General features: G+C 38.3%; 1 protein-coding gene across 2 annotated transcripts in view; it reads left to right on the top strand.

Annotated features, from left to right (window-relative positions):
- The first annotated feature begins 4,538 nt into the window (after positions 1-4,538).
- The window catches only part of uba7 (ubiquitin-like modifier activating enzyme 7), a 29,830-nt gene continuing 14,099 nt past the window's right edge, over positions 4,539-20,269 (top strand). The window contains exons 1-22 of one of the 2 annotated variants that reach the window (XM_055027509.1): positions 4,539-4,628; positions 4,732-4,800; positions 4,883-5,051; positions 6,087-6,221; positions 6,371-6,477; positions 6,561-6,651; positions 6,892-7,024; positions 7,216-7,313; positions 7,396-7,545; positions 7,780-7,944; positions 8,385-8,489; positions 8,610-8,690; positions 9,337-9,492; positions 9,746-9,911; positions 10,008-10,204; positions 10,314-10,378; positions 12,226-12,436; positions 14,097-14,171; positions 15,286-15,487; positions 15,574-15,656; positions 18,077-18,169; positions 19,560-19,751. In XM_055027509.1, coding sequence (XP_054883484.1) covers positions 4,754-4,800; positions 4,883-5,051; positions 6,087-6,221; positions 6,371-6,477; positions 6,561-6,651; positions 6,892-7,024; positions 7,216-7,313; positions 7,396-7,545; positions 7,780-7,944; positions 8,385-8,489; positions 8,610-8,690; positions 9,337-9,492; positions 9,746-9,911; positions 10,008-10,204; positions 10,314-10,378; positions 12,226-12,436; positions 14,097-14,171; positions 15,286-15,487; positions 15,574-15,656; positions 18,077-18,169; positions 19,560-19,751 — 2,721 coding nt within the window. In that variant the 5' untranslated portion in view covers positions 4,539-4,628; positions 4,732-4,753. Of the gene's footprint in view, positions 4,801-4,882; positions 5,052-6,086; positions 6,222-6,370; positions 6,478-6,560; positions 6,652-6,891; positions 7,025-7,215; positions 7,314-7,395; positions 7,546-7,779; positions 7,945-8,384; positions 8,490-8,609; positions 8,691-9,336; positions 9,493-9,745; positions 9,912-10,007; positions 10,205-10,313; positions 10,379-12,225; positions 12,437-14,096; positions 14,172-15,285; positions 15,488-15,573; positions 15,657-18,076; positions 18,170-19,559; positions 19,752-20,269 lie in introns of both variants that reach the window. The other variant, XM_055027507.1, reaches the window with a different exon arrangement.

The raw sequence follows: 20,269 nt of genomic DNA, 5'->3' as shown, positions 1-20,269 counted from the left end.
ATTGTTCCCAAACATTCTAAGTTTCTGCATGAGACGCCATTCATCATAAATTACCAATTGCAATTGCTATTGAAAACATCATGTCTAATTTGACATCTAGACGTTAATCATCAACCTCTGAATCCAAAGTTCAGGAGCTGTATCCCCTCTGGGAAGATACACTCTGGTGTAATTTTTAAAACCACAACATTCCTGGGCCAATTCTAAAAGAGAAAGCATTTGACAAATACTACGAGATTACTGCAACAAAAAGAGACATAACACCCAAAACTATGCTTCTATTCAGGGGCAAGCACCATGCAAGGGACAAATTGTAATGCAACAAACCCTTAAATAAATATATCATGTGCTGAATCAAGCAGAAATACATACGAAATGTTGCACCATAGAACCTAAAACCGTATGCAATATTTTGAGGGAAGAAAATTTGTCTGCATAGCGAGATTCACAAAGAAAACTACGCTGTTCCCAGACTCTACCCCTACAGGAGCTTTAACATTTTCTTTTTTTTTTTTTTACAATAAAATAGCTTGTCTGTCTGGAAATGTAGTGGAGCTCTAACATAGGTCAGAGAATATTTAATGTTCAGTAAACGTCTTGGACAAACTTTTATTCTTCCCAATAAATTTATTTGGACTCAAATGTTCAACTAGGAACAAATTTCTATTTGTGGGAAAGAGAAAGGAAATGAAAAAAAAGTAACAAGTAGCACTATTAGAGTAACACTATTAGAATAAAACATTTAGCTATAATAAATATTGCTGAATAAATAGATGATGCAAACTCTTTAAAAGTGACATATTGCCATAACAATAATACTAATCTTCATCTGAGATTGTACAATACAGAGGCTTATTATGACTCACTGCAGCTTTTCTGCCATTGTTGAATGCAAAGTTCCAATTGTGTCTGTTCCTCATTTCATCCCACATTAGGATTGTCAGTTTCCTTCCATGTCAGAATAACTTCATCAGTTGATGCACTCAAATGTCAGCAAAATGAAAAACAAAAAACCGATGTGAAAGAGTTTTGCAGGAAGTTGTGTTGGCAAGAATTCTGGCAACTCATCACTTAAACATATGGTTTACGTGATAATGGTTTCTGTATCTCTATAGAGATACAGATCATAATTTAAAGAGGATTTCTTATAGGTCACCTTGTTGTCACGTGTTTCCATGGAAGTGCACCCACAAGTGGTACTGATAAGGAACAGGTACGCTCAATCAACCTCACTGGGGAAAAAAACATTGACAGGAGAGAGGGGGCTGGCTTGTGTAAATATGTATTTATTTGTTTTCTAGAGATTTAATTTAGCCAAGAGTGTGTGTGTGTGTGTGTGTGTGTGTGTGTGTGTGTTGTGTGTGTGTGTGGTGTGTGTGTGTGTGTGGGTGTGTGTGTGTGTGCGTGTGTGTGTGTTTGTGTGTGTGTGTGTGTGGGTGTGTGTGTGTGTGTGTGTGTGTGTGTGTGTGGGGTGTGTGTGTGGGGTGTGTGTGTGTGTGTGGGTGTGTGCGTGTGTGTGTGTGTGGGGGGGGGTGCGTGCGTGCATGCATGTGCGTATGTGTGTGTGCATACAGAAAGTATACATTTTGTCTCCACCACTTTTAATAAGAAGTAGGCTGTACTGTTTTAAAAACTGGGTGGTCTGAAACAGGGAGTTCGTCTTTTTCATTGGTGGTTGAGGAAGGTGGAACTCACATCATTTGGCTGTCAAAATGTAAGCATTTGTTTCTTCAGAGTATTAAAATATCTGACTTTGTTGGCTATGGATTACATGAATTAATCTTAACACCATAATTCTCAGAGATGAAAGGCTGACTCGCCCATGAACCCATGGGAGAGTCATGGTTGCTGTGATGGGCCTCATTTTGGGGAACAACTTTACACATCAGACAAACTACTTTTGAAATTTAACTATTTCTGTTTGAATCTTTTTACTGTATTTGTTTTGTTTGATTTATTTTACTGTTGTGTAACTTGTAAGTTTTAAATGTTTGTAAATAAAATAGCTTTGGCATTGACTTTGGTTATCACTTTTGCAGTGTTCTAGACTGGTCCACAAACAAAACGTGTTGGAAAAACAAAGACAAAAAAAAAAAGCACAGGGTCATCTTGCTGACTATGTTGAGAAATCTGAATATTTTAAAGTCATGAAACATTTTTAACACAGTGGAAGTAGGAGAGCTGCTGGGGTGTGTAATCTTACCAGTGGTGCTTATACATTTATGTTACAGACTGTCAGTGAATGCACCAGAGAAAAGACTGAGATGCAAGTGCACAGGTGTGTTGTAGAGAACAGAGAACATCCAGAGGCAGATTGTAACCATGTATTACTGTATGAGCAGCATTTCGTATGACTTAACTAGTAAAGCAACTTCAACTCCAATTCAGTGAATTTCTTTATAAATGTGCAAACATCACAGTGTGGTGCATATGCAGGACAGTGAAAACAAAACAAAACAAAACAAAACACAGAGGGCTTGTCAGGAAGGCCAGTTCTTTCCACTGGGCTATAATGGGTGAAGGATGGTGGCTGGGTTCATGTCAATCAAAACAATTTCTCATACCTCCTGGGTGAAACTGGTGATACTTTGAGCAGATCTTCCTGTCACAGACTCCTTCACACACGCTGAGGGAAGCAACACTGGCAGACATCAGACATACAGGGAAGAGTCTTATTCTAAGACATTGACGTTTTTTGTTGGTCTCATTTTCTCTCCTTCTAATTTTACAAATTGACCGAGAAGTATCATGTTTTCTCATTTTGCAACTCTTATAGACTCATAGGGCAAGTTTTCTTTTGTACATTTGGTTCTATCAGAGGGATCAAATTAGCAACCATTTAAGCAATAATGTTATGACTGTTATTTCCATCAAAGACATACTAAACATCCCCTCCAGATCTGCTGACACTTATTTAGAATTGTCTGTAGTGATGAATTATTGTTATCCACTTTATTATGAAATTGACCAAAAATTATTTCACCGTCTGCAACTAATGGAGAATGAAAATTGAAAGTGTGGCTTCACTACATTAGCCAAGATTGCTTTTAAAATGTTAGTCAGCCATAACACTCCAATAAGGTAACACGTTATTAATCAAACTCCCCAAAACTTTGGGAACTAGAAATAAACTTTGACTTGACCTTTGACTTTGTGTCACCATAAGCATAGCTTCAGTCACTTAGTAAGTGTGACTCAATATACATTAACAAGTTTAGAGATCAGAATATTCTCCAACTTAAAGCACTGATTTCTCACTATCCACACCAAGATGCAACACAACTTCCCCCCCAAAAACAATGTGACAGTCTCCACCTACTCAAAGTCCCAATAATAACATAGTTCAAGTTATATCAGCAATGTCATAGCTGAGCTATTGTTGTCTTGTTTGTTGCACGGGTGACAGCCATCTCTGCTCCTTTGATGCTTATGCTTGTCTTCCCTCTTTGCTCTCTATCAGAGTTCTCTCTCTTTAGCAACCAACGTATGGCTGGGCAAATCCCTCTGTTGTAGAAAAATAACTTAAAACCTGTGAGACAACTCTACTGACAGGCTATGTCAAAAAATCTTTGTGTGTGCTGTGCTTCTTTTGGTCTAGAAAACTGAGATTTGAAGGCTGTTTGAATCACCCTTATTACATAGAGTTATTTTTACTTCATAAATGAAAACAGACAGCTTGGTTTCCCTGGAGTACACAGCTGCTGTGTCATGTGTTCGATGTGTCAAGGCCTGACTTTCTGCTGAAAGCCTGATAAACTTTTTGAAAAAAAAAAAATGTTAAGAATACATGAATGATGATTGCATTGGGATGTACATAAAAAAGAAATGTTAGAATGCAAGTTTTAAGGGAATAATTAATAACATTCAGGAATAAACTGATAAAGTAGGTTTTGAGGTTGAACATATTTCTTTATACACCAATAAGAGGATTTTAAAATCTATCCTCCTATAAACATGAAGGCAGCACAATAATAAAAGGACAGGTATGCCATTTTCATGGTGTTAGTGAAGATTCTGACTTTCACTGATTTTCTTTCAGTCAGCTAAAGAAAATTTGGTCTAATTTTCTCAAAATAAAACCATGCATTAGTTTCTCTGAGGTCAGGTTGACAATCTTTTCAAGATAGTGGCATTTTGGTTTATTAATAGATTTAATGTGTCTGAACAGTTCAAATCTGATCCATAACATCTCTTTTCCAAATTTAGCAACGTTTAAACATCTAAATGCTATTTATTAAATAAAACTCAAAAACTGCATTAATAAATTTACTGAGAAGTAGAGAAGACATTTGGTGACGTCTTATCTTAAACTCGGTGTAGTTGGACTTTGAACTTGCCTGGTATCTGGAAACAGTACAGATTATTCTGATTTAAGTCAAGCACAGAGACACATCCTTCTTCAAGGAAATAGCTCCAATGAAATGAGGCCTGATATTTTATTTCATTAGTAAAAACAAAAAAGTCATCATGTCTTGATTCTTATTAGAAGTCCTGATCCGCCCCCTAGTGGCCAACATACAAAGGAAGGATTTGTTATATGTTGTTTTTTTGTGAAGTCACTGAGGAGGGAATCAACTGAAACGAAAGTGAAATACCGGTAGTTTTAAACTCCGGTCATTTGCTCTCAGGTCAGACCTTCAGACTTTGATCTGTTCCTGGTTTGGGTTACCTGCTCGCCTTTAATCCAGCTTTTCATTCCCTTCCCTGTAAAGTCACGTTGTTTTGTTTCAGACGGGAAAACTGAGTGGTGAACATGGCAGGAGCCGGTGAAATCGATGAGGGATTCTACTCCCGACAGCTGTAAGTCACAACACTGCTGTTTATTGGGAGACTTTAACAAAAGTACTCAGCTCATTATTATTCTGCTTGGTTTCTGGCACAGGTATGTTCTGGGACATGAGGCGATGCGCCGGATGGGCACAGCTGAGGTCCTCATTGCAGGCATGAAGGGGCTGGGAGTGGAAATAGCCAAGAATGTGATCCTGTCTGGAGTGAAGTCTGTCACTGTTCAGGATGAGGGTCAGGCGGAGTGGTCTGACCTGTCCTCACAGGTAATATCTGCTGGCTGTTGGGATAAATACATTTAATACAAATCTGGAAAAGTAGAGAACTTCCTGCTTGGGCGTTGACTTGCCACACCTGATCACTATGCATTTTTGAATACCTGTCAGTATTCAATATCATAGTGGATGAAATGGTAGATCTGAAAAATATATTTGTCAAATTTCCTGTTCTTCCATAAAGGTTGATAATTTAGTTTAACACATAAAAGAAGATACGTTTCAAGGAAAATGGTAATGACTGAATCCCACTTTTACTTTCATTTATGACAACGTACCAGACAGGCCCATAAGGTTTTCAGATCCAGTTCTATACAACACGTTCCCATTCAGTTACAATAATCCCAGTTTTAAAGAACTTGAAGTCTGATTAAATTCCGGTAAATTCAATTAAATTCAGATCAAATCATCAAACACCTGACTACAAGACTGAAATTGAATTGTTGCCAATTTAATTTAGTTATATAAAAAAATAGACTAGGTCAACAGAGCTGTAATAAATGGTGTTATTTTTCAATTAGGTACACTCCAGATTGAGTTGTAATATAATGTAGCCTTACAAAATTCTAAGCCAGTCTCATGGAGAGGCAGGTGCTATTGTATTTATTCATTTATTCACACCTCTATGCTGTTTTTAGTCATGTTTTATCACATTTTGTGTCATATTGTGATGATGTCTTGATCGCAATCTGTTCACTAGCATGTAATAGTTATGCAGTCAAATTTAGATCAAATTATATACATTTCTTTTCAAGCCAATTATAATGCAGTAAGATTCAGATCCAATTAAATTCAGCCCACTTCATTTTGATTCAGATCCAAATGTTGTCCAAAATATCTCAGCTACTATCCAGTCAGATTCACAATAATTTACACACAAACCATTTCAGTTCAGTTACAGGAAATGTCAGTGTGAACATTTTCCTTTATTTGTCTGAGAACAGAGCAAAATCAGGGATTGGGAGATGAATGTTAAATCTGAAACACTGAAGCCATCTTATTTTCATCGTTTTGTTATACATTCAGTTTTTTCTGCATGAGTCTGATCTTGGTCAGAACCGAGCCACATCGTCCATCCCACAGCTGACTGCGTTGAATCCACATGTGCGTGTGTCAGCACACGCCGGACCACTAAATGAAGACCTTCTTCAAAAATACCAGGTGTTGTTTCATACATTCACTGATGGTGCATAAAGACTTCAACTTCCTCACCTGTAACAATAATGAGCAGAGAAATTACTTTCATCTTTAAACAAATTAAAGTATCTTCATCTGTTTAACTCACAGCTTAACACTTGTCATTCTTCCAGGTGGTAGTCCTCACTGACTCCTCGCTGGATGATCAGAAGCGTTTTGGGGAGTTCTGCCATAAACATGGAATTAAGTTTATAGTCGCAGACACAAAAGGGCTCTGTGGGTAAGCGGGTACATGCATACAGTGTGCAGTGAATTGGATACAATGTTGATGAAGGATGCGTAAATTTAGATATTTACTTGCAGCCAGTTGTTCTGTGATTTTGGAGAGCAGTTTGAGGTCTTGGATCGGGATGGAGAGATGCCCACATCACTGATGATTGACCGAATCACTAAGGTAAAAATGGCCTTATATTTTTAGCAATTGCAGTTGCTAATTGTGTAACACAACATCATGTTTGATGTACCATTTGACAAACTGTAAATATACTTTATATTCAATAATTTTTATAATTTTACAATTCAACTTTAATATTTTGTTAGAGTGACACAGTGGACCTAAAATGTGCTAAAATAATACTTTTATGACCATTTATCTTTAGAATATTTTTTTTCGATTTGTTGGCATTTATTTCAGGACAATCCTGGAGTTGTCATCTGTGCAGATGACCAGAAACACGGACTTTTTGACGGCACTAAGGTTATGTTCTCTGAGGTCCAAGGCATGGCAGAACTCAACAGTATGGCCCCTATGGAGATCAAAGTCTGCGGTTGGTGTTGCTTAACTAAAAACACTTTGACATGCTTTTTATTTTCTTAATTAAGAAAATAGTCGGTAGTATCATAAGTAGCCTCATGATACTACTGAGTTATTCTTCACATGCCTAACCCTCAGGAGAGGACCAAAGTAAAATGCTCTTTATGTTTCTGTCTGTGTTTTATTTGTCACCTCGATCACCAGGTCCGTATTCCTTCAGCATCTGTGACACTTCCAGCTTTTCCGATTATGAACGAGGTGGAGTGGTGACTGAAGTTAAACAGCCTCTCACGCTGAATTTTGTAGGTGTTGACTGTTCCAAGATTACCTTTTAAAAAGAAATGTTCCCCCCAGGAGGTAAAATATTAACAACATGCGTTGCAGAAACCACTGAGTGAGGCTCTTAACGACCATCAGCTACTCATTTTGAATGACTACGGAAAAATATCCAGACATAACACTTTGCACCTGGCCTTCCAAGCCCTCCACAGCTTTGTAAAGAGAGAGCAGCGGCTCCCTCTTCCTTGGTCACAGGTCAGTACAAATGCTCTGTGATGACAGAATGACATTGCTGTAAAAAACTAAAAACTATAGCTGTATTAACTCAGATTATTTGCCTAATTTTAAAAGTACTTTCTTTAACAAGTTTGAATGAACAATAATCAGAAGAAATTTGCAAGGAGTCAAATACTCTTACACATCCCCGTATAATGTAACTTACCTGGTTGTTACAACTCACTCTTTATAACTGTTCATTAACTCATACAGACAGATGCAGATTTGCTGCTTGACATCGTGAACAAGTTGAATTCAGTTGCAAAACTGGAAGAACTTGATGAAGCTGCAGTGAGGATCTTCTCGTACACCGCCCGGGGAGATTTGGCTCCCATGAACGCTTTCTTTGGAGGCCTGGCTGCTCAGGAAGTTATCAAGGTGAAGTCAAACATCATGAATTAAACTCTCATCTTTTTACCTTGTTGCTCCATGTTGCAAAACCTCGACATACTAAAACAGCTCAGCTCAAATCTGTGGCATCTGATATAGAGACTCAAGTAAATTGTGGCTAGCGATGCATCAATCAAGCTCTTTACTGGCAGATACCAACTTCTGATTTTAATTGAGGTTTGACCAGTTGTGAAATTACACACTCCCACATTTGTTTGATTTTGCACTTATTTCAGCTAAATGACAGTAAATGCTGTTTATTAATGTGTTTATGAACTAAAACTTGTTGCAGTTCTAAGTCTTTTTGCATGTAATGAAAAAGGTTAAAATCTTTGACAGATTGATTGATGCTTATCTGTTTGTGACTGATCCATGTACCCTTACACATTCGATCTCAACTTTTTTGACTTCTTTAAATATTTCTGCAGGCATCCAGTGGGAAATTTACCCCTCTCCAACAGTGGATTTATTTTGATGCCCTGGAATGTCTTCCTGAAGCTGAAAGTCGTCTGCAAGAGAGCTCATTTTCATCAGTATGTGAAATGATTGCTTTAATTTAAATCTTGCTGACCCACTAACTTTGTCAGTAGATCAATGTGTTTTGATTGACGATTGCTCTGCGATTTAAGCTCTTCTTTTTATCTCTCTGATAGAAAGGCACAAGATACGACGCGCAGATCGTTGTCTTTGGATCAGAGTTTCAGCAGAAGCTTCTGAAACAAAAGTATTTCATGGTAAGATGTCCAGCAGAGGGCAGACTTTACTTGGGGAATGCCCAAAACCTATTTGTGCTATACTTTGATCTCCTGAGTGAATGATGACGCGTACAGAAAATGGGATTCACTTCCTGGCAGGGAGAACCTTTTGCTATAGAGGTCACTTAAAAGGGCTCAGTCCTACCTCTGGTTCCTGTGAAGGCGTTACATTTCCTGCTACTCATGGGCTGCATGCTCGGTTTTATTTTCAAAGAGGATGTTGTGTGCTAGTTAGGGTTTTACTCACTGTAAGAGTTGACCCTGACATATCAGTAATGAATTAAATCAGGGCTGCAGAATATTAGGAACATATTGCAATTAAGTTGCAATCAAACTATATTTTTCCCAGTCTTCTCTTTCTGTCATAGTTATACTTTTAAATATATGTCTAAATATTTATAAGCAAATTCAAATGGTCAAATTAATTATTGGCAGGCAAAGCTTGAAAGACTTGCACTAGAGGTACACTGTAGTAATGAAATACAACATTCTACAACATTTCATAATGTAACTTTGAGTAAAATAATTTCCTGCATTGTCAGGAGCATAAAAGATCACAATGAAGATGAGTTAATATGTTGATAATGTTTAAAAGACGTGGGGAATATTTTGTTTGTTTCTTAAGGTTGGAGCTGGTGCTATCGGCTGTGAACTGCTTAAAAACTTTGCTCTTATTGGGCTCGGAGCTGGAGAAGAAGGCCGCATCACTGTAACGGACATGGACTACATTGAAAGATCCAACCTGAATCGGCAGTTTTTGTTCAGATCCAAGGATATTGGGGTGAGAAGTAACACAAAATTCAGTGTTTTCTTTAAGAACCTGACATGTACAGGGTTGTGTGATTGCTCTAGTTTAACCCACATTAAGAGGAAAAGTCACCAGTTTTCACTGTTAAAATTGTCTGATGGGATTTCTTTCATATTATCTAACTCATATGTAAAAATACCCAAATGAGATCTTCACTAAGTTCTTCATTTTCTCTTTTTATTGTCTGACAGACGCATATCTTATATGCTTTTGTCTCCCCAAACAGAAACCCAAATCTGAGGTTGCAGCCAAAGCGGTGGCAGAGATGAACCCCCAGATCAAAATCACCGCTCACCAGAACCGACTGGACCCTGACAGCGAGGGCGTGTACGACTACAACTTCTTCATGGGCCTGGATGGAGTGGCTGCAGCCCTTGATAACGTGGAAGCTAGTAAAGGCTATCAGCATTATGAGATCAATCCCTCATTGACACAATATGGTGAAAATACACTTTAAAATGGTCGATCCTTTCTTTGTGGGCTCCTAGGGGTTTATCTCGATAAGCGCTGCGTCCTGCACCAGAAGCCGATGCTGGAGGGGGGAACTTTAGGAAGCAAAGGTCACACTCTGGTGGTGGTGCCTCATCTGACTGAATCTTACGGACCGGGCAAGTCGAGCTCCGGAAATGCCATCCCGCTGTGCACTCTGAAGAACTTCCCACACCGAATTGAGCACACACTACAAGTACCTACTGAGCTCCTTCACTTTGTGTTTGACTTCATTAAAGTGAAAAGTTATGTGTCCAGGTGAATAACAGTCAAACTACAACTGTGTCAACGTGTTTCTGTTTCAGTGGGCCAGAGACCAGTTTGAAGGACTGTTTAAACAAACACCTGAAAATGTGAATCTCTTCTTGAGGTGAGGCAAAACTTCACCTTCGTCGGCTCTAATTTAAGTTCAAAACAAGCTAATTGCTCAAATTGGGTTCAGTCATCTTCCTAATTCTTTTACAATAACATGGAAGTACATTTTTACCAAACTCATTAAACCGACTGAAATGTGAGATTTTCAACATTATCACATTACAACCACAAACATTAGTTTCATTTTATCGATCAGCGCAAAGTGGTGCACAATTGTGAATTGGAAGCAAAATTACATGGTTGTCTTAAAAGTGGGACTTTTACTCTGATGCCCCGAAATAAAATCTACTGTTACCATGTAAATATTTTCTATTGATTAGAAAAAATCTAATTAGTAAATAGAGTCCAACTGTGTAGAACGAGTGTGACAAAACAGCAATCATACCAAGGGACAGCCTTGACAGTCATGACAAATGTAATCGGTGAGGCATTTGTGACTAAATCCAGGAAAATCCTGGAAAAGATAAATCTTGTTGGAGAATGTTAAAGATTTGAGATGAACATTTACCCTCTAGAAGGACATTGAACTTAATCATACAACCAGAGCAATAATGGAAAAGTCTAGATTAATTTATGGGTTAATTAATACACTTTAAATGCCTAAATGCAGTTAAGAATTGATGAATATTCAAAAGACAGGATTTTAAAATTGAGAACTGAATGAATTTCACTATCTCTAGACCTGTGTAGACATTCCCTCAAGGAATTGTATTTGCAGTAAATTGTAGTTCAAAACAATATTGACTCATCAAACTGTCATACAAACTGTGAAATAGTTTGTCTTCTTTACAGTTGTATTTCTTTCATGATTTATCAGTATTTTTTAGCTTATTTTACAAATAACACCTGATGTACTGAGTTTATCACAAAGCAAAATACCAGAGCAAATAATCAGTGAGAGTGGTGAGCTTCAAGACCCAAACTCTGTGTGAGCTTTGAGCCTTTCTAATCCAGACATGTTTGAAATGTCTCTCTGTTTGTTTTGGTGAGATTTGATTTGATCCATTGGGACTCCCAGGTGTTTACACACTCACTCCAATAGAAACCGAAAGATACAGATTAGAAAACTTTGGTATTTTCCATTGTACAAATAAAACCTTCTGGACTTGTTTTTTCTCCTGTGGATGGTCATCCACGTTTCATTGTCCAGCGATTTGTGACTCATCATATATGAGGTCATGGAAATTAACTCATATGTTTTGTCCCACTTGCTGCTACATGCAGAAGTATGACTCTGAAAGTTCCTGTTCAGACACGTTTTTGTTTAAAAGGGGAAATATCCCCCATCATCATGATGCATACAAGGTGGCAGGAAGAGCATGAGTTGGAACATGTTAATAACTCAGAAGTGAATTAGCCATTTCATGAATTAGTATGAGATTTTAGAGAAGCACTGATCCGCATTCCTACGAGTTAAGCAAACACTGACTTACGATGGATATGACTCAGAATAAGAGAATGAAAAAAATGCCTTCTGTCTGGTGAGTGCTTGGAAATTACCTGAGAGGATCAATTTTTCCTTAATTTTTCCCACAAATTCAGTATTGTATTCTGGACTTTGACTGGTCCATTCTAATATGAACGTGCTTTCATCTAAACCATTGTAGCTCTGGTTGTATATTTAGTTCTATTGATTTGCTGGAAGGTGAACCCCTTTCAGTATGTCCCTGCCTTTAGCTCCATCCATTTCCCCACACAGACCAGGGTAGCTTTCTGGTTGCCATTTTTCTTTAATGGAAAGAAGCGTAAAATACCAAACAATGGTTGCCTAATCAATATTCAGACACTTGTACTTTTGTGAACTGTAAGTCTGTTATTAAAAGCTGCTACTGGATCCTGTAGCGATCCAAATTTCATAGAGCGGACTCTCACTCATGGGGATGCTGAGGCCCTGGAGATCTTAGGAGGTGTATGCGTCAGCCTTCAGGAGATGGAGGCTGGAGGCCACCGTCCAAAAAACTGGGAGGACTGTGTGGCCTGGGCACGCTGCAAGTGGGAGACTCTGTACAACAACGATATCCGCCAGCTTCTGCACTGTTTCCCTCCGGAAGAGGTAAAATCCCACCTGGGTTTAAAACAACCTTACAGTCAAACGTCATAAACCTGCAATTAATGTTGAAGGACACACAGGGGCGCTGTTGTGGTTTACGCCAACTGTCTGTGTTAGTTATTTAAACGGAAAACGTCCAAAAACAACACAATTGGTGTTGTATTTATTCTTATATGAGTAGACCAGTGAAAAACCAGCACTGATAAATACCTTAGAGGTCTCAAAGGGATTCTGAGGGGTTGAAACATGCAGACAGATTGATGTCACACTGGTGTGAAGGGCGGGGTGACAGATTGGTATCAACGCAAACAAATCCTCACTAAGGCCAGTTTCTGACCCCCAGTTTCTGCAATTGGCCATGTCGTGCTACCACAATGTCGTGCACAGTTATGGAAATTCCTCTGACTGTTCTTTTTTTTTTCTTTCCTAATATCTACTCAAATATTAGGAAAAATATTTGAGTAGATATCTTTCTACTCAAAAAAAGCGTCTAGAGAGACGATTTCCAGAACGTCTCTTTAGAAAAGCAGAAGTTTTCTGGCTTCATATATTTATTGTTTTGTGTAATAATTACAAAACCTAGTCCTGCAAACAGTAGTTATTGCTGATTAGGGTATATTGTTCTCTTTTTTCCACCTTTAAATGATGCAACAGTTGTAGTTCCATTGTTCTTGTGGAACATCGCTCAATACCACAGACTTTCTGAGGAACTATGATAAGGTCACTGATGTCAGTTATCTGTCAACTTCCAACGTGACATTTACTGGTCATAGATAAACAGACAGGATGTAGCAGCTTCTACTGGTCAGAAGTCTTTACTTTCAGCCTGAAGGCCTTTTGACAAAGTATCAAGCAAGATTTTAAAGCTCCAGTTTATGATTTTTACTACACGATTAGCAATAAGCTACACTCCCTCTCATGTATTTTATGTTGAAAATGTCTGTTGCAGAGACCAAAAGCAGAAACATCATGTTTACATGTGAAAGTGGAAGCAAAATTTAGGGTTTTCCTTCTATGAAATATACACATCTTAAAAGACAAAGAAACAGAACAAGGGATGTGAATCAAAATAAAAATCAAAATGTGAAAACTAGAACAACCAGGAAGACACTTGCTCTGTCTCCACTTGTGGACCATTTGGCAACATCAAAGCTGCCATACCTTATACCTGATAACGATATAATTTGTAGCTTCAGGAATATGAAGAAAATCACAATTTGAAAACTCCTTTTTATATTTACTTAAGTTATCTTTATCTTATACTAAAATATGAGATGTAATGATTCAGATTCTTGCGGCAAACTTTTGCCACACTCAGAAGTTTGCCTTTTGACTGTGACGAATGGCAAATTCGAGAAATGAGCAAACGCTTTCTGACAGAACTGGAATTGGTCAACATTTACATTTGTACATGAGAAAATCAGGCAACTCTGGAAATTTGAACCTGGAAAGGCTCAACATTTGACAAAAATTATGTAGAAACCATGGAAATTTCAGGCATTAATGCCCCTGAATCTAGAAGATTTGACAGCTTCCTGACCTTTTGGAATGGTTTGTGGTGCTTTGCACTGAAGTGAATGACCAATAACCTAAATCCACCATGATTTCACAGCCATTCATCACTGTGATAAAGAGATTTTCTCCTGCTTCCTTTCCTTTTTAGTTGACCTCTAATGGTTTACCCTTTTGGTCTGGATCCAAGAGATGCCCTCATCCACTGACATTTGACCCTAACAACGTGAGTAGAGTTTGATCCAATACAAGGCACCTAACTGATGAATGTAAAGGAAAAGTACCAGTGTTTTTTGAAAGCGGTTCACATCCCTTCTTTATCTTGTCTGATAGTGCCCTTAAAGTTATCATCTAGGCTACAAATGCACAGTAAAAAATAATGATCTCCTGATCTCTTACACCGATACCCTTGTTAACCAAATTGCTTATTTGTCTTGCTATGAACCGGCAACAGTATTTATGCTCAGTGGAAATAGTGGACTGCCAGCAACCAAAATACTAAAAATGTGAACAAACGTGTGATCAGTAGGTGCTGAAACAGCATTTTACTGCTGACAGCTGTTGTTATGACTGAACAGAAGTGAGTGTTGTACCTTAATGTGAAGTGACAGGATTCAGAAACACATTTTCTGCAAAACTATGGGTGTTGCAAAGACTAAATCTGGAGTTTGAGTAACAACCACTTCCTGTTTTTTCCTTAAGGAAAGCCTTAAGGTATTCCCTCAATGCCATTCTTCTCCCTCTTCACCTTTTTGTTAATCGGACATCAACAATATTACTGTCAAGGCAAATTTATTCAATAGTCTCAATTCTTGATTATATGCATTATGCATTAAAACCTTAAAAAGGTTTAGGAGTTGACATGTGGTACGTTTTCTATTCAAAAAATAATTAATTATCTAAAATGTAATTTTTTTTTCCACTGTCATAATGTAGTATTTGTGTGTAGAAAGTTGAGGAAAGAGATTACCTTAACACAATTTGGAATAAAGTTGTTTGTTATGTTAGGCAGTAACATGACAAAATGTGGAAAAAGAGAAGTGCTGTTGATACTTTCCAATAGTGCTTGCAGCCTCTTTCACCATGTAAAGAAACAATGGTTCACACAAGGTTTCAAAATTATAAAAACAAGTTTGAAGTGTTTATACTTGCTCCTCCAGATTCCCGAGACCTCATCTGTGGGATGTTCTCAACAAATATTTTCAATCCAAAACGGTATCACATCATGTTGGTCTCAGTCGTTATGGCTATTTTGACAGCAAAGCAGGAACAAGACACTACAAAGTAGATGGTCATATTGTTATTACTATTTGGTGTTTGCATTTGAATTTTGTGTTCAGGCAACCCACATGGAGTATGTGGTGGCAGCAGCCAACCTATATGGGCAGATTTATGGGATCCAAGGGACAAGAGACTGTGCTGCAATCAAAAATGCCTTAGAGAAAGTCTCAGTTCCACCATTTAGTCCAAAGTCCTCTGTAAAAATTCACCTCACTGACAAGGAAATGGAGGAGGACAGAAAAAAAAAGGGTGATGACGCTGGTAAGTTAGCTTCCGATCTTTTAACTTGTGTCTGCCATCTAATGTAATCTTCCTGAGTCTTCAGCCTCTTTTTATTTCCTCTGCAGACAAAGCCCAACTTGAGGAGCTGAAAGGAAAGTTGTCCTCATTGAAGAGCGCAGGTCAGATGTCCCCCATTGACTTTGAGAAGGTACGTTGGTGGGTATAATGATAGCTCTGCGGCACAGTTCAGAGAGGCTGCAGGTGGTGACAGCATGGTGACTGAGCCTTAGCAGGGAGCAACATTTAAATCTATAGGTGCTTTCATATCGTGTCTTTTTCCAACATCCTTTGAGCCTCGGAGAGCTGAATCTTAGCCAGTGCTTGACCATTCATTAAGACAGAGCTCAATTGTGTCGTGTCTTCACACAGAATATGTTGACTTGGAGCGGAGGCAGATGTTTTGGAGATTTCCTTCCTGTTTTCAGAAATGTGGAAAAAGGAAAAGTTGAGTCAGGCAGCTCATTAAAAGAAGCTGAGTGTTGAATTAGGTATTTCCTGAAGTTTGTCCTTGTTTAACTGCTTCACTTTCTATGAAATTCAACTGTATTTACTTTTGAGGCAGCTTCCTAAATGTTTGAAACTTAGACTTTTATTGGCGGTACACTGGTAAACGTTTTACGATGTTTTCAGCTATATGCTAACCAGGTGCTTCCTCAAAGCAAGCCACAGTGTCAACTGCTTTTAGTTGACACTGAAAGTATCACCTTTATCTAAGATGGTAATGCAACTGAGATTAATGCAACTAGTCCATCTGAAAATCACTTTACAACATAATTACACCATTTTTATTTTTGCGATTATTTCTCTGGTAAACTCTGAAGATAGTAATAAATGGACTGGTTTAGAGCATGAATCAGCTTTCTAATCACACTCCCACCTTCAGGCATTCATGATTGTACGGATGCAGACACTCACTGAGGTTCAGGATGTTTGAATTCATCCTCCTGAAAAGGAAGTGGTAGTTATTTCACAGTGAAGAAATAGCTCTGTATTGTGTGATGTTTTAGCAGTCTTGCTTTGTGTAGTAGTAAGTAGAAGTTCTTTGTTTCTGTGTCCGATTGATCAGTTTCACTTTTAGTTAGGGGCAACAAAAAGTCCCTACAAAGTGCTGTTTGATCAATATTTTCTTTGTTTCTGTAGTGCAAGCTCTTAAAAAGGGACCTAAGACCTCAAGGTACTTTCCTTGTACAGAAATGTTTAAAGAGGAGTGGCTCATTGAGGCTTCTGTACATCCTTTTCTATCATCTCATTAGTAAAAGAAATATCAATGAAAAGAAGAAAAAATATTGTGAAATAAAACAAAATGTAAGCTACTTTTTAATAACTTCTTTTGCTATTTTTAAGATATGGTTTATTATTGTAGAGTTTTTCCTGAAAGAAAGACTCTACATGGGTCTTGTGTGAAACATGGAATAAATGTGACAACGCACCTTATTCTCAGTGCTAAGCATGTTTTGAGTTTGTCATTAACCCAAGAAATATTACAAATCAGCCAAAAAAAACAAAAAACTGAAAATTTATCATGACTGGATCATTCAGCAGAATCTTTATGCAATGCATCTAACTGAATTAAGAAATAGTTCACCAGACACAAATTTTTTTTTTTTATGGAAAACTCGGGTTCCAAAGCAAAATCTGAAATCAGCAGTGAGCTGCAGAGTAGAGACTATTAAGACACATCTGGATCATCTACAGAGATTTAGCTGAAATATTGGGCTTCCTGTGTGTGCCAACAGTGTGAAATGTTACAGAAGACCAATTCCTGGCCTTTTGACAAAGAAGGCATTGTGCGAAATATTTACAGCATGAGTACCAATAAATGTCAAATTAAAGGTAATTTTTTTTTCTTTATTTTCAAAGTCAGACAATGCTGCTGTCATATTTTTTTATTTTAAGGCCATTTGCACATCCTTATAAGAGGTTCCAGCCAGTAAATACAGAAGACACAATTCATCGGGCTCCACCTTGAGAATGCTGTGCTGCAAAATTACGTATCTGATTAATAGAAGACCTGGCACAAGTTTAAAAGGGTGCCTGAACGAGCTCCTGTTAAAACATTGTGTTAGTTCAGTAATAAAGGTGTATGAGGTAAGTCATGCGTATATTGAATTTCCTCTTGAATAAAAAACAAAACTCCCAAACTCCCCTCTCTCAGTAGCATCCCTCCATGCCCTGCTGATGCGCTGGATGGATGGAATGTGTGGAGGAGAGATCCAGAGGCATCAGGTTGCCAGCTAGCAACTTTACCACAGACCCTGGAGTGACAGTCAGCCTCCCAGCTTTTGTAGAGCTGCATGATCTCACTGCTCACATCAATCACAGCAGTCGTCTTTTTCCCACTGAATTGTGTCATGGTGACCACAGGGACTCGAAACAGGCAGATCACAAAGCAGGAGAACTTGGACTGTCACATAAAATGGGAATCAGGTTGATCTGATTCATTTGGAAATTGAGAAATTATTTATTTATAATCGAATGTTTTTTTGTTTTGTTTTGTTTTTACAAAAAACATTGATTATTTTTAAAACCCTTATGACTGAAATATTATTAACATCCCAACTCTTACAGGATGATGACAGTAACTTCCACATGGACTACATCGTTGCTGCATCCAACCTGAGAGCGGAAAACTACGACATTCCGGCAGCTGATCGCCACCAGGTCTATATTTAAATTGTGCATTTCATACATTTGTAGTGATCCCATAAAGTCAGCTTGGCCAACGAGTTTATCAAGTTTCATAGTCTTTATTTGGTCATTAGCTGCTTAAACACAGTTAGAAATCCTGAAAGAAGTGTTGATGAAGACAACTTTATAACATCATAAAAACATCAGCCTAACGTAAAGCAAAAGAAAACAGGACCACTCAGGACTTCTGCCAGAGCATTATAAAGAAACAAAAGAGAAAGAAAAACAGAGCGACAGACTTCATCTCCTCCCCTGTGGGCGCGTTTTTAGCTGTCGCTTCACACACCTGCCCTGAAGCTGTAGAAAACAGCCTCCCCACCTATTGTTCCTGGAATGGGACTAATCATGGCACTTTACCTGCTGCCTGGAAGGTGACACCTGAGCTGGGCCTTGTTCCAGCTGCTGCTGCAGACACTCACCGCCAAGACAGATGGAGGCTCAGAGAGGCGCCCAGAGTCATTGAGTGAGGGGAGACAAAGGAGAGTCACCCACTGCCCCTCCCCTCCAGCCCTGTGTAATCACAGCCTTTACCACAGGCTGCATCTCGTTTCAAAATAGCTTCATACTTAGTCATCAGATCATATGATATATAGTATCAATTGTGCTGATTTTTATGATCTGAAGGCTATAAATTAGTGTTAGTATGTGACATAATTTACAGTGTGTCATTAATCTGCAAAATCTTAAATGAAACAGTCTTTATGTATCTTATACGCTGAATGTAGCACTACATCGAGAGGTATTTAGCCATGTAAGTAGTCAGGATATTAAAAAATTTAAATAAAAAAATTCTACATATATTTCGGAGATTTACAAGTTCAGTATAGAATTTTTTCTGGATGATGAGAATATTCTAAAAGCATGCATTTAGTAAAATGCATTCTTTGTCGCAAAGTGACATAGATACATAGACAGCAAGACGTACAACGTTTTAAACAAATCTTTTTGTGTGTATCCACTTGTTCTGCATCATATTATGTGAAGTATCAAACTCTGCTTATCTGTCCAGGTCAAACACAATAGCTTTAGTGATCAGACATCAGATTCAGATTTATTCCTATCCCCCAGGGACAATTGATGTTATAGCAAGTATAAAAAACTAAAAGACAAAACATCATCAATTTTTCTGATTGGTTATTCCTCTCTTCATGCATTTTGTAGCTAAAGTCCATGTTATCATTTCCTGCAGAGGAAAATCTTTCACTCTTGCTTCATGCTGTCATGTGGACAAATTTATGCTTTGTGAAATCATAACATTCAGTTTTTTAATTCACTCACATTAACACCTTGGATATTTCTCCAACCTATCTGCTTGGCCTGCGGTGAGGCTTGGCAGTGAACTTCTCATTGTCTCCTTTCACAGAGCAAACGCATTGCTGGAAGGATTATTCCTGCCATCGCCACAACGACAGCAGCAGTGGCAGGCCTGATGTGCCTGGAGCTGTTCAAACTGATTCAGGGTCACAAGAAGATCGACTCCTACCGCACAGCTTACCTCAACCTGGCTGTGCAGTACTTTGTCCTGTCCCAGCCGTGCCGCCCACAGAGCTTCACAGTGAGTAGCAGCTTCATGCAGCCACAGCAGGTCTCAGTTAAGAGTCTGTAAGGCTTTAGGGAAAACGTCCATAAAAGCATCCAGTCACACAAATCCTGAGTGGAGCACTTTTTACAGTCAAACAGAACCTTACTTTATATACATTCATCATTTAAGTCAGTCTACTTCAGGAAAAATGTGTTTACTTCTGTTTGAAGTGACGTCCCTCCTCTTTGGGTGGAAAGTATTAAGTCATGAATGAAAGCTTTCAGAGCGAGAGGCCACTGCAAACTCTGTCTTTTACATGTAAGCCCAGTCTTTAAGCTGCTTCAGCATAATCCGTAAGATATTTAAGAAACAGACCCAGGCTTGCCTCTCTGTTTGGACACGTGAGGTGAACTCAAGCCAACTGTATGTTGATAAAAGAAGACTCTTCTAGGGTCAGATACAAGCTAGTGACTGATGTTAATTGATGTTTGATGAATGTGTCTGTTGAGGACGCATTCAATATTTAAACTGCTCATGCAACAATGTTCAAA

This window comes from Poeciliopsis prolifica, unplaced genomic scaffold (assembly GCF_027474105.1).
Source record: "Poeciliopsis prolifica strain line A6 unplaced genomic scaffold, Auburn_PproV2 SCAFFOLD003, whole genome shotgun sequence".
Classification (NCBI taxonomy): Eukaryota; Metazoa; Chordata; class Actinopteri; order Cyprinodontiformes; family Poeciliidae; genus Poeciliopsis; species Poeciliopsis prolifica.
The sequence above is the reverse complement of the archived record's forward strand: the minus strand, read 5'-3'. Positions and strand labels throughout refer to the sequence as shown.